The sequence below is a fragment of the Bombina bombina genome, chromosome 1, assembly GCF_027579735.1.
Source record: "Bombina bombina isolate aBomBom1 chromosome 1, aBomBom1.pri, whole genome shotgun sequence".
Lineage (NCBI taxonomy): Eukaryota > Metazoa > Chordata > Amphibia > Anura > Bombinatoridae > Bombina > Bombina bombina.
This window is the reverse complement of record NC_069499.1, coordinates 795,960,541-795,975,023: the sequence shown is the minus strand read 5'-3', so window position 1 is coordinate 795,975,023 and position 14,483 is coordinate 795,960,541. Positions and strand designations below refer to the sequence as shown.

The following is a 14,483-nucleotide window of genomic DNA, read 5'->3' as shown; positions in this document are numbered from 1 at the left end:
CTTGTGTGGTTTGGAGAAAAAGTTTACAATTTGGGAAGTGGGAAATTGACTGGTTAATTGGGAGCTATTTTAGTATCTCGAGGTTCCATGAAAATCTATAAAGCCATATAAGGGTTCAGAGGCTAAAATTGATTTAAGAGTCAATTATATAGACAATTATCTCCATAAATTAAATAACGTTGCTACAATCTGTCAGTCATACTTTCATTAAAATAACATAATCCCCAAATTGAAAATTTGTAAAGAAGCATTATTGTAGTAAGCATGTAATAGTAAAATTGACAGATATTTCTGTTCATGGAACATAAGCTCTGTCTGCTCAGTTACCTGCAGGTGTTTTGACAGTGGTAATGCAACATGATTCATAGCTGACGCAATATATGCTGTCTGAGCATGCATATTTTAAGTGCATGGGGTATATGTGCATATGCTCTATGCACAGTAAAAGCAATAACTCAAACAGTCACTCCTTAATAAAAAGTGCTATTAATCATATACAGACTGCCAAGAGTATTTCTTTAAGATGTGTATTTTGCCGCAACTAAAACTGAACATGTAATTGTAAAGCATGAACATTTAATACAGTTTTCCAACCTACTTATTTTCTTTGGTTTAGGGCCAGTTGGGCTTGGGTCCAGCAATCTTCCCCTGACCAAAGGAATGTTCACCTCCATTGGTGAGTGTTGATTTTATTCATTGTTGTTGTCTAAGCTATAAAACAGCTGTAAATACATACATCATGCTACCATCTGGATAACTTACAGATGGTAGGATAACTCACTGGTAAAATGGTGGGCCCTGCTACTGCCTTTGTCCTGAGGCACAATGTTATGCCTCTGCATAAACTGTTTAATTATATGTAATAATAAAAACTATACATCATACTGACCTTTCATATGTTAAAGGTTTATGTATTTGCATCAGCTTATATTTACCAGTATTAAATCTCGTTTGCCATTTACCAGCCCATTCTCCCAATTTTTGTAAATCCCCTTGCCGAGCAATTAAATCCTGCTCTGACCTAATCACTTTATACAGCTTTGTATCACCTGGAAACATAGAGATGTTGCTATTTAATCATTAATCCAGATCATTTATAAAAACATTTAAAAGAATAGTCTAGTCAAAATTAAACATTCATTATTCAGCTAGAGTGTGCAATTTTAAGCAGCTTTCTAATTTACTCCTATTATCAATTTTTCTTTGTTTTCTTGGTATCTTTATTTTAAATGCAGGAATGTAAGCATAGGAGCCATTTTTGGTTCAGGATCTGGGAAGCACTTTCTGATTGGTGTCTAAATGTAGCCAACAATCAGCAAGCTCTACCCAGGTGCTTATCCAAAAATGGGCCGGCTCGTAAGATTACAGTCAAATAAAGATACCAAGAAATTAAAGAAAAATTTATAATAGGAGTAAGTTAGAAAGTGGCTTAAAATTGCATGCTCTATCTGAATCATTCATTTTACTTTCCCTTTAAAAGAACAGGGCCCAGTACTGATCCTTTTTTGTGCTCCACTTGTAATCTTGCCCTATGTTTTGTTCCCTGCTCACACCTTGTATGTCATCAGTGTACAGCAAAGCTAAATATGCATTAATAAATATTATTATTCCATTAGGTTGTTGGTTTTACTAGGAGTTATATTAGTGGACAAAATGCTTTTGAACATAAACAGAATGCTATGAACTTGGTTACCACAATAAGCTTAAAAGCCTGTAGCGCCACTGCATTACTGCAAGGGCCGCTGTAGTTTATCCATGCCTCTGTATGGAAAGACAGTATAAGCCCAGACAGCTAGTATGTCATTGTTCCTCATAGCTTGTGGAGTATACAGTATATCAGAGATTTTGCAAAGCAAAGAATCTAAAATGTAAAACTATATGGTTTAATCATAATACAGTACTATATTTATGTTATCTTTTAATTTTCAGAACCAGGCTACTATCATGATGGCTACTTTGGAATTCGTATTGAAGACATTGTAGTGGTGGTTGAAGCACAGACCAAGGTAGTACCGTTGAATATTAGATATCTTTAACTTGTCTTACATAAGGGATTAAAGGCCCTAGCCGGGAGTTCTTGGTGTAATAAATATTGAAACCTTAATAATAAATAAAACACAGGACACATTATGGAGGAAAGACCATGACAGGTCGCGTTTATTCAAACATGAAAACATAACCGACTTCAATATGGATGGCGACAGATGATTCACTAACTCCTCATGCTAACAAGAGGTCAAGGCCCTGCAACGGATGGTGCAGCAGAGCCCCCAATGCTCTGCCCACAGCCAGAAACGGGGCTTAAAGGGAGTTCCCTTGGCTCACCTACTGAGAGGGACACCCTAAGCAGACACTTAGGAAAATAGGCCCCTCCTTTCGGCGCAGCCATCACTCCACCCCATTTATTTAGCCAAAGATGGTAAGAAAAAGGGCCAAGACCTCCCACCAACAGAGTGTGAAAAAAGTATCTTTTCCCATAAGGGGACCAGATCTACTGACCGCACAAACCAGCTATCACTAGGAAGATAATTTTTTTTACAAACACAGTCTTACCAAAGGCTAGCTCAATTAAACCTACCCCCGCCATGCTAACCTAAGCAGCCCCCTATGGGGTCCTCAGTGGCGGCACTAGGGTTGGTGTCACCCGGTGAGGTAAGTTATGGTGTCACCCCCCCCCCCCAGAAAGCAGACACACACAAAAACACAGGCACACACACATACAAACACTCAGACACACTTAAAAACATACACAGATGCACACACAAACACTCGGAAACACACTCAGACACACACACAAAAAACACTGAGACACACACACAGAAAAACACTGAGATACACACACACACACACACACAAAACTCAGACACACACATACAAAATATGTAAACTGCACTGCATTAATTATAAAGCTCATGCCTAGAGCTGATCCCTGGCTCAGCAGAGCATCAAATGAAAGATAAACAGAGCACTCTAAAATAAATCACTGAAGAAAAGGTTTAGGCGCGCAAACTATGAAAATTCTGCTCTCTGACTCTGTTCCAAGTCTGTCAGTGCACATCCCCGAGCCGCGTGCCTACCGCTTCTTATGGCCAAGCACCTCTGCACTCTGCCCACCCCCAGACCCCCGCCCGCCCGCCCTCCCCTCCTACCTCTTCAGTGTGCACTTAGTGTACCGTAACCGTAAAGGTCTGGTGGGCATCATACGTGGCTCCTTCACTTTAGAGACAGTGTCAGGCAGTCATGCTCCACACGCCACTGAGCAGTGAGCACAGATAGGCAGGCAGGTTTAGGCTAGCAGCGCAACTTCGCAAGCCCCATGGCATGCCCACAACATTCATAGTGAAATTGGGCAGTGGAGGAGCAAAGTACAAACAAGCAAAAGCAGCCGGAAAAACTATTTGTTGAAATTGCAGCACTGGCTCAAGGGGCAAAAAAATAGTGTGTCTACAACTTCCCCAGTCCCACTAATGTTCACAAATGCCAGCCCCTCTAATAAAAAAAATCTATGCATCTCAACATTGTATTTCTTTTCATTTCAATTTTTTTTTGTGTCACCCCCTGGAGGGTGTCACCCAGGTGCGGCCCGCACCCCCCCTAGTGACGCCACTGGGGGTCCTCAGACTTACAGCCGCCATCTTCAGCCAACAGTGGAAAAGAAGCTTTGCACTTCCTGACAGGAGCTAATAAATGTATGCAAACCCCATCCCTAACAACTGCAACACTAATGCAACTAACAAGTACACCACCAATCTCACAAAGCCTTAACTCCTAAGCCTTTTCCAAGCCCATACTGAGCTCTACACTATCATTTGTATTTATTGCTGTATAGTATATTAAAACTGAGGTACTAGACTAAAACTAAATGAATGTGATATTAAAGGAATGTGATATTAACATATATGTATCAAGTATGAGTCAAAAAGTAAAAAACAGAACAGGCCAAAATTATATATATATGGGAAGCCAATCACAACTAGACAAAGCTATCCAAGGTTATGTTAGCAAAATCAATATTGTTTTGCAGTTCCATATCTGATAATCTCTGCTGCAGCCAATTAGGGACAGATATGTGTCAGGCTTAGAATTGTAAAATCTGCACTGTGCTCCTAACTGGAAAGCTCATAATTTTCAGGTTACATTTACAGGAAAAGGGGACAAAATAAAAAATGAAAGTATAATGCAAAATTGTTTTGCTTTGCACAATTTAAGATATGAAAAGTATTAAAAACACTTTTAGTATAAATACAATAGCAAATAAGCTTTAAAATCAAACATTTAAGTGCCTTCAACAACTACATGCCATTAGTGTGTCAGCCTGTTCAGCTCAGCTGTTTATTTCTACTGAATATTCAATTTTAACACTTATGTCTCTCTTTGCATACAGTACATGTTTGGAGGTGAAAGCTACTTGACATTTGACACTGTCACCTTAGTCCCCTATGCCAGAAATCTGATAAAGACTGAAATGATGACAAATACACAGGTGAGTTACTATATATATATATATATATCTCTGATGAAGCGCATCTGAGCATGCACGGAACGCGTCAGTTCTTCCGCAGCTGCCCTTCCACTGTGTGTGTAACACTTACAAGCTTAAATAAATCACTTGATGCATTTGATACCTGGATTCCTCTCCTTTTTTCTTTTTCTTGTATGTATATCTATCTATCTATATATATATATATATATATATATATATATATATATATATATATATATATATATATAAATATCCCAAATGGATCCAGAACTCTCTTCTCTTTCATCAACCTCCGGGGTGCACTCAAAGCCCAGCATATAAATCTCTCAAAAAGAAAGGCACTCTCCATTTTTAGCATGTAAAGATTTTACTAAAGTGAACGTTTTCGAGGTTGCCCCCGTCCTCAGACTTACATATACAATTAAAAGAGCGTTCTTTTATATGTATATGTAAGTCTAAGGACGGGGGCAACCCCAAAAATGTTCACTTTAGTAAAATCTTTACTTGCTAAAAACGGAGAGTGCCTTTCTTTTTGAGAGATCTTTATATATATATATATATATATATATATATATGTGTGTGTGTGTGTGTGTGTGTGTGTGTGTGTGTGTGTGTGTGTGTGTGTGTGTGAATCTGTAATTCCAAAATGCAAACTTATTCTGAAATCCAAACTTTTGAATTAATTTTTTTTTTTTTAAATAAAATTATCAAAAATTACTATTTTTCCCCACCTGTAAGTCACAATCTTCTGTGTCTTTGGTTTAATTGTTGTGTTCTAAAATGCAAATAATAGTCTATTTATTAAAAACAACAAATATTACCTTTTGATTACAGTACTGTTCTATTTTTCTGTGGGTAATGTGCATACAAAAATATTCAAAATTATATAAAGCTACCTTTAGGTTGTATGTATTAGCTGTTTTATGACATGTAAATATTACCTAAATGACATAAGAGGTTATTGTTTACACTTGGTTCCATCCCTTTTCCAAATGGCTCCATTTTACAGATGCTAATATTCCAAAATGCAAACTATGAAATCCAAACCTTTTCCAGTCCCAAGCAGTTTGGATAAAGGTTTTTTCATATATATATACAGGAGAAGTGTGTTAGCGCTGTAAATTAAACCAGAAAGTTAAAAATAGGAAAGAATGTAGTAGAAACTCGATGTTCCGTGTTGAAGGAGTGAATGAATAAAGAAAACAGCTGCTGGTACAGGTCTCTAAGTTCCAAGACCGCGAGACCGGATGTGACGTAACACACTGTATAGCTCCGCCCTTACACATTTCGTGAGGCTCTCCTCACTTCATCAGAGGGTATTTGGATAATCTGAGTTTCTACTACTACAATAAGAGACACTGAAGCACAGTTTCCTAGAAGCACGGGGCGTCCAATCAGGTCTGTTCTTTGTCGTTCTCCACATATGGAACATTTGTAGTTTTCAATTGCTACAAGAGTCATTGGAGTACAGGATTCTGCGTTGAAATTTCTACTTACTACAAGAGACATTGGAGACATTGGAGACTTTGGAAAATTGGAACTCAGGACTCTGCTTATCAGATGAGTATACATAATTAAACAGTATACAGTTCTGATTTTTACTTTTACTTTAACATCAACATTGGCTTCCATTTTTTATCCATATGTGTATGTATTGACTATTTTTGAAGTGGACACAATTTCTCCACGGACACCATTTCACAGAGTCTTTTAAGACTGGGAGCCTGTTTATTAGGACTCCTCTGAATGACTTTTATTTTTGTAACTGCAGTTACTTTTAACAGTGTATTAAAGCTGTTTTTCTTTATTTTCTATTCCATTCATGTTCTTTCATACACCAGTTGATATTTCTGTATACTAGTGGGTATTATACATTATATGTGCTCACTCTATACCTCCCATTGATTAGGTTCATCTCTGTGAGTTGTATTGGCTATTGGCATCACCATCTCCCTATGTGAGAGCGCTGTCCTAAATCCCCATTTTGTTTACTCACTATATATATATATATATATATATATATATATCATACAAAAAAGACTTGCACTCGCTGGATCTTTCAAAAACAAATTTACAGTGACCGTGTAACATTTCTGGGATAATGTATCTCCTTCCTCAGGTATGAGGAAGGGGATACATTATCCACGAAACGTTACACGGTCACAGTAAATTTGTTTTTGAAAAATCCAGCGAGTGCAAGTCTTTTTTGTATGCTGTTTATGACCATCCACTGGCACCCTGGTAGTTGATGTTTAAGTGAGAGTGCACTTCTCTGCTACAATATATATATATATATATATATATATATATATATATAATCTGGATACATACATCCCACAAAATGGCAGCACTGTCAAAACAAAATAGGTGCTCATATAATCTTGGCAGATTTTTTTGATTTTTTTTAACTTAATATTGTCAACAAAATAACTAATAGATTATTGTATGGCCCATATGCACATTTTTCCACAGAAAACCTGAAATACCAGTGTTTACCACTGGAGCAGAGGATTCAATGCAGAGGACAATGCAAACGAGCCTCACAATACCTTGACATTTTTGCTTCAAATATCTGTTCTCTACTCAAGGCAATGTTTTAGCATAGGAGAGTAATCACATGTGGAGAACAGTTTCAGCCTTATTAGACCTCAAAAGCATACGGTAGATTCATGTTTGCTGGTACAGAGCATCTTAACCTTTCACAGTTGAAATAGGCAATCAGTAATGATAGCCATCCCTCTGAATCAAGACAACAAAATTTAGCCAGACAACAGTTTTATGTGAAGATTTGACAGTCTGCACAAATGGACTTATTGTGTAGTATTGCACACCCTAAAATGGCGAACAATATACAATCCCCAACTAATCCCACATATAAACACAGATTTCCATAATATTCCTAATAATCTATTTAATAGGCATAGTATTATTATTATTTATAGAAACAGTGGTTGGTGCCTAGTACAGAGTTCTTATTTAAAGGACAGAATATTAAAATTAGACCCAGCACACTACTAAAATGAACAGAATGTTACTGCCTAAAGCCAACAATTACTATTTACACTTTTGCAGGTCTATAACATAAGACTCCAACAGAACAGATTTCGCCATTCTTGAGAAATCGTTTCTCTTTCTGTATAGATTTCACCATTCACCTGCACATAACATGTTCCATTATACGACTTTTTATTTTTGTTAATGGGACATTTCTATGTACAGTATGTAAAGTTATTACTAAATTCCACAAGAAGTTGTTTGCATATTATTGGTCCTAAAGGTCTTAAAAAAAAATTGTAATTTTATTATATCCGTTTCCTATAGTAACTACCAATGTACAGAAATACGTTCTCTCTGACGGCCAATGTCAAAGTAGTGGATGGTGAATTGGTATCTGCAAAGTTCACGCCTTTCGTTGTTTAACACTATAGGTTTTAAATCGATGTCTGGCTTTGTGGCAATTAAAGCATATGCTGCCTTCATCAGCAAGGGACCAATTCTCTAAAGCTCTCTATTCTGCTAATATTATATAAGAAGCCGCAACAGTACTGCAAGGTCCCTCAAAACACTTTAGAAAAGCAAAATTTAGCTTGAGAGCTTTCCAAGACAAACAGGATTACTTTAGACACCATTCTGGAGTCGTTTGATGATCATCAAACTACTTTACAAGGGAGCTGGAGTCTCTGTTGATGTTCTTGGTGTTTGTGAATCACCCTTCCCCCTTAGTAAGTCTGTCTTTACCAGAAGATTTGACCTTGCACAGTCTTCTTGCACAAATATAGTGGCAAGTTTTTCTCTACATCCACATTGTAGTGGCCATCTTTGAAATCCTGACACCTTGGGCCAGTTTACGAGTGGAACATTAACAGATATGGGGGAACGATAATGGTTTTATCGTGCGGGGGGGGGGGTTGCGCTCGTTGGGTTTACTGCTCATATTACAAGTTGAAAGTAAACGTGATCGCTTGAATGCAAAACTGTCACAATGATCTTTGGAATGGGACCTAAATTACACAAATGACAAAATTCCCATCTAGGCATCAAAACAAAATCCAATTGCACACTGACCGCAGTCCACTCTTTCAAATACTTGGGTATGTTGTTAGACCCCAATCTATCTTTTGGCCTCCACATAGAAAAACTTGCATCTAAACTTTATCCAAAACTAGGTGCCCTGTACAGAAACAAATCCTGCCTCAGCCCTACAGTAAAGGAAAAAATTGTACAGCAAATGCTAATGCCTATCATGGATTATGGGGACATAGTATATGCACCTGCACCGCAAACTCACCTTAATAAACATAATACATTGTATAACTCATTCTACCGCTTTGTACTACAATGTAACTACAGGACCCACCATTGTGACATGCTAAAAGAACTAAACTGGCTGTCGCTGGAATCCAGACGCACCCTCCATCTTTCCTGCCTTGTGTTTAAGAGCCTTTCTGGGAAGCTCCCAACCTATCTGAGCAGAATTCTCTCCCCAGCTATTCCCACCTCCTATAACCTCTGATTCAATACCAGCACATTATTTAGCTTGCCTCAATACAAAAAGAAAGCAGCTCGATCCTCCTTTTCCTACAGAGCGCCACAATTATGGAACGACCTCCCGCACACTTTCAAACCTTCCCCAAGCCTAATATCCTTTAAGAGATCCATCTCTACATATCAAAACAGAATGCAACTGTCATCGTTGATTATATATTTCCTACCTGTTTTATGTTAAATTTTTGCATATATTGTGAATTATTGTTTTTGTATTTTATTGTACCCTATTGCATCAATGCAATGTTTTGTGGACCCAGGACATACTTGAAAACAAGCAAAATCTCAATGTATCCTTCCTGGTAAAATATTTTATAAATAAATATGTATATATACAATATATATATATATATATATATATATATATATATATATATATATATATATATATATATACTGTATAAGAGAGAGAGAGAGAGAGTTAAGTTAAATGAACAAAAACATTTGCTAAACAGCATTATAAACCTAATAAAATAATCACACAACATAGACTTTACTTGCATTTTTCTGCAAACAGTTCTTTCTATGCATTCCAATCTGGTCTGATTTATAGACAGGAAGATCTTGTTCCTTTGCAAGCTGCTCGATAGCTCAGGTCTGGTTAAACTGATTAATTTCAGCTTGCTTGGCTTGCATATCTTTGCTGCAACACAAGTGGACAGATCCACCTACTGGCTATTTTAATCAATGCACTGCTTCTCAATGCTTCTCAATAGCAGTCACATGACTGAAAAAAAAGGTTGTTATTCTGAAACGGTGCAAATTGAACCGTTGTAAACGGAGGGCCACCTGTATATATATATATACAGTATCGCATAAAAGTGAGTACACCCCTCAGATTTTTGTAAATATTTTATTATATCTTTTCATGTGACAACACTGAAGAAATTACACTTTGCTACAATGTAAAGTAGTGAGTGTACAGCCTTTATAACAGTGTAAATTTGCTGTCCCCTCAAAATAACTCAACCCACAGCCATTAATGTCTAAACTGTTGGCAACAAAAGTGAGTAAGTGGAAATGTCCAAATTGGGCGCAATTAGCCATTTTCCCTCCCATGTGTCATGTGACTCGTTAGTGTTACAAGGTCTCAGGTGTGAAAGGGGAGCAGGTGGAGCAGGTGTGTTAAATTTGGTGTTATCGCTCTCACACTCTCTCATACTGGTCACTGGAAGTTCAACATGGCACCTCATGGCAAAGAACTCTGAGGATCTGAAAAAAAGTATTGTTGCCCTACATAAAGATGGGCTAGGCTATAAGAAGATTGCCAATACCCTGAAACTGAGCTGCAGCACGGTGGGCAAGACCATACAGTGGTTTCACAGGACAGGTTCTACTCAGAACAGGCCTCGCCATGATCGACAAAAGAAGTTGAGTGCACATGCTCAGCGTCATATGCAGAGGTTGTCTTTGGGAAATAGACATATGAGTTCTGTCATCATTGCTGCAGAGGTTGAAGGGGTGGGGGGTCAGCCTGTCAGTGCTCAGACCATACACCACACAATGCATAAAATTGGTCTGAATGGCTGTCATCCAAGAAGGAAGCCTCTTCTAAAGATGATGGCAAAGCCAGCAAACAGGACCTTGGTCTCATTGAACCATGTCCTGTGGTCCGATGAGACCAAGATAAAATTATTTGGTTCAGATGGTGTCAAGAGTATGTGGCGGCAACCAGGTGAGGAGTACAAAGACAAGTGTGTCTTGCCTACAGTCAAGCATGGTGGTGGAAGTGTCATGGTCTGGGCCTACATGAGTGTGGCTGGCACTGGGGAGCTACAGTTCATTGAAGGAACCATGAATGCCATCATGTACTGTGACATACTGAAGCAGAGTATGATCCTCTACTGGGCTGCAGGGCAGTATTCCAACATGATAACAACCCCAAACACACCTCCAAGTCAACCACTGCCTTGCTAAAGAAGCTGAGGGTAAAGGTGATGGACTGGCCAAGCATGTCTCCAGACCTAAACCCTATTGAGCATCTGTGGGGCATCCTCAAATGGAAGGTGGGGGAGCACAAGGTCTCTAACATCCACCAGCTCTGTGATGTCATAATTGAAGAGTGGAAGAGGACTCCAGTGGCAACCTGTGAAGCTCTGGTGAACTCCATGCCCAAGAGGGTTAAGGCAGTGCTAAATTGACTCTTTAAAGATTATTTCTCAGATCTCCACTTGAAAATAGTCAGATTACAATTATACCTAAAGAAGGTGACCAAAAAGTCCTCCTTTTTTCCTATGAGATTCAAAGGTCCATCAATAGAGACATTTGAAAGGATGGTCTGTCATGATATTAAGAATCTAAGCCATAAAAGCAATATAAAACACAATCTCACCAAAAAACAAACAGAAACCATAAGAAAACTAGAGACTGATAAAAACGTCATCATCAAACCCCCCGTCGATAAAGGCGGGGGATTGTTAATTCTTAATAAAGATGACTACATCAAAGACTCACTTAGAATCCTTAATAATGCTTAAACCATTAAAAAATTAGAGCTGACCAGACCAATTCTTTTAAACTAGACCTAGAGAAACTTCTAGAGGCAAAAAATGCTATTATCATTAATGAAAAAGAATTTAAATATCTAAATATCAGTTACCCTAAGATACCCATCTTTTATCAATTACCCAAAATTCATCCCTAACTCAACCACCTGGCAGACCCATAAACCCTGGAATAGGGTCTATTACAAGCAATTTGTCTGAATATATCGATAAACATCTTCAAAAATATGTCAAAGAATTACCTGCCTATCTAAGAGACTCCACTGAAGTCCTTAATATTATAAATAATATTCCATGGGAAAAATAACACATATTAGTTACCTATGAGGTAACATCCCTATACACCAGCATACCTCACCAAGAAGGTATAGCAGGTGCAGAATATTTCCTAAATAAAGATCTGAAGATGCCATCTTCTCAGAAAGAATTTATATTAAAAGGGATAGAATACATCCTGAAACATAATTATTTTAATTTTAACAGAAAATTCTACAAGCAACTGTGTGGAACTGCGATTGGGACCAAGTTTGCACCAAGCTATGCTAATCTCTACATGAGCAAGTGGGAGTCAATTTTCTGGGACTCTTGCCCTGCTGGTGTGAACTTGGTTCTCTATCATAGATATATTGACGAGGTTTTCATGATTTGGAGGGGCAGTACTGAAGATTTAATGCATACCCTAGATGTTATGAATCAAAATATGGTGAACCTCAAATTCACATATGAATATAGTCAAGAGAGTATACACTTTCTTGACTTAAAAATTGATACAAAACATGGGAAAATCAATACATCAACCTATTTTAAACAAGTGGATTGCAATAATTATATCTATAATATAAGTTGTCATGATAAAAGCTGGATAGAAAATATCCCAAAAGGACAGGTCATGAGAGATTACGGAAGAACTGCTCTAATGATAAAGATTGGTTAGCACTTCAAGAGAGGGGATATGGATCAGGGACCCGGTATGTTTTACCATACTAACTGGGATCTCTGCCCATATATGTTTTGTTTGATAAAACATTAAATAAGGTCTTTTCTACACAGCACTTTAAGAATTTTTTTTTATACTAGACTTATGTCTATATTATATGAGATTATAGTGAACATTTCTCTAGTCAGGTCCATCTAAGTATAGGCTGATATATATATTTTGTGTAGCTCATATTTTGTACATTCTGTATACTTACTGTATGTTCTTTCATATTTAGTTTTCACTTCTTTTCAAATATAGGATTGCTTTAGACATACCTGCTATACCAAAAGTATAGACGATTTTTTCATACACTATCATGGTTAGTTTATTCTCAGGAAACTCGGCTGTCTTTTTATGCTTCTTTATAGTTATTATCTATTATTTTTTATACATTTTTTATAATTTTTTATAATTTTAATTATAGATATTATCCTTTGTTATGTTTCTTCTTAATGTTCTTTTCTATGATTCGTTATGTTATCTGTTTCGATATATATATCTTTTATTGACAATAACGTTTTTAATTACTACCAAATACCCTATTGTATTTCTTTATATGTGAGCTAATTTACCCCATTAATATTCCTCTATGTTAGATGTTCAATTAAAGGGACACTGAACCCAAATTTTTTCTTTTGTAATTCAGAAAGAGCATGCAATTTTAAGCAGTGCCTAAGATAGCGGAGATGAGTGTGGGTGGGAGGGAGAGAGCTGTTTGACAGGAAACAGTTAGGGATCAGGGAGGTGGGAAGTGTGAGGTAGGAGGGTAATCCCTACCTTACACTTAAAGGGACACTGAACCCAATTTTTTTCTTTTGTAATTCAGTAAGAGCATGCAATTTTAAGCAACTTTCTAATTTACTCCTATTATAAATTTTTCTTCGTTCTCTTGCTATCATTATTTGAAAAAGAAGGCATCTAAGCTTTTTTTGGTTTCAGTACTCTGGACAGCACTTTTTTATTGGTGGATGAATTTATCCACCAATCAGCAAGGACAACCCAGGTTGTTCACCAAAAATTGGCCGGCATCTAAACCTACATTCTTGCATTTCAAATACAGATACCAAGCGAATGAAGAAAATTTGATAATAGGTGTAAATTAGAAAGTTGCTTAAAATTTCATGCTCAATCTGAATCAGGAAAGAAAATTTTTGGGTACAGTGTCCCTTTAACAATATGGAAATGCCCATACAAAAGATGGTGGAAAACCAGCCTGTGTCGCTCTTCCGGAAATGACGTAATCATGTGACGCGTAACCCGGAAGTAGTCCTAAACCGGAAGTCACACGGCCGGTACCACATTTTTTACCACAATTTTGGCGGCTTTTCTGCAATCATGCCCCCTCTTTCTAATAGGCTGTTAGCCATATAAATAAATATTCTTTCTCAGGAGCTGGTATAGTCTTGATAAAGGCCTTATTAAAGGCTGAAATGCGTTGATGATCCATTTGACTTACCAGCCCGAGTTTGATGCATAGGTAAGCCTATTACCATACAGGCCATATTTGCTACCCAGATCTTTTGCATCATGTATTTTTTTCCTTCCACAGGTTCTTCAAGTAAACTACACTCATTCTTTTGGACGTACATTTCACTAATTTGGATACACTAAATTTGGATACACCAATTTCTGGACACTATTACATTCACCTTTTATATTTTTTATCTTTTTTATCTTTTTTTGGGACATATATATATATACATATCCTTGGACATTAACGGACACTTTCAACATCATCATTTATATTTTTTCTTTCTTATGTTATACCCCTCCTTTTTGTGCTATTTAGCACCTTTTCTGTGCGCGCACCCTATCTGGGTGACAATTAACACCAAGTGATCACTGGTCGTTTGTTTAAATTTTTTATTTAGATTAACCTAATTGTCTGTAGTCTTATATTAGTCTCATATGAGGCTTGTATACTATGTTTTTAATTTTGATTTTTATCTAGTTGTTTATTAAATATGTACCT

General features: G+C 37.2%; 1 protein-coding gene across 1 annotated transcript in view; it reads left to right on the top strand.

The window, feature by feature from the left end:
* XPNPEP2 (X-prolyl aminopeptidase 2) overlaps nucleotides 1–14,483 on the top strand; it is a 127,769-nt gene that overhangs the window by 112,599 nt on the left and 687 nt on the right. The window contains exons 18-20 of the mRNA XM_053692061.1: nucleotides 617–676; nucleotides 1,930–2,006; nucleotides 4,385–4,483. Coding sequence (XP_053548036.1) covers nucleotides 617–676; nucleotides 1,930–2,006; nucleotides 4,385–4,483 — 236 coding nt within the window. The remainder of the gene's footprint in view (nucleotides 1–616; nucleotides 677–1,929; nucleotides 2,007–4,384; nucleotides 4,484–14,483) is intronic.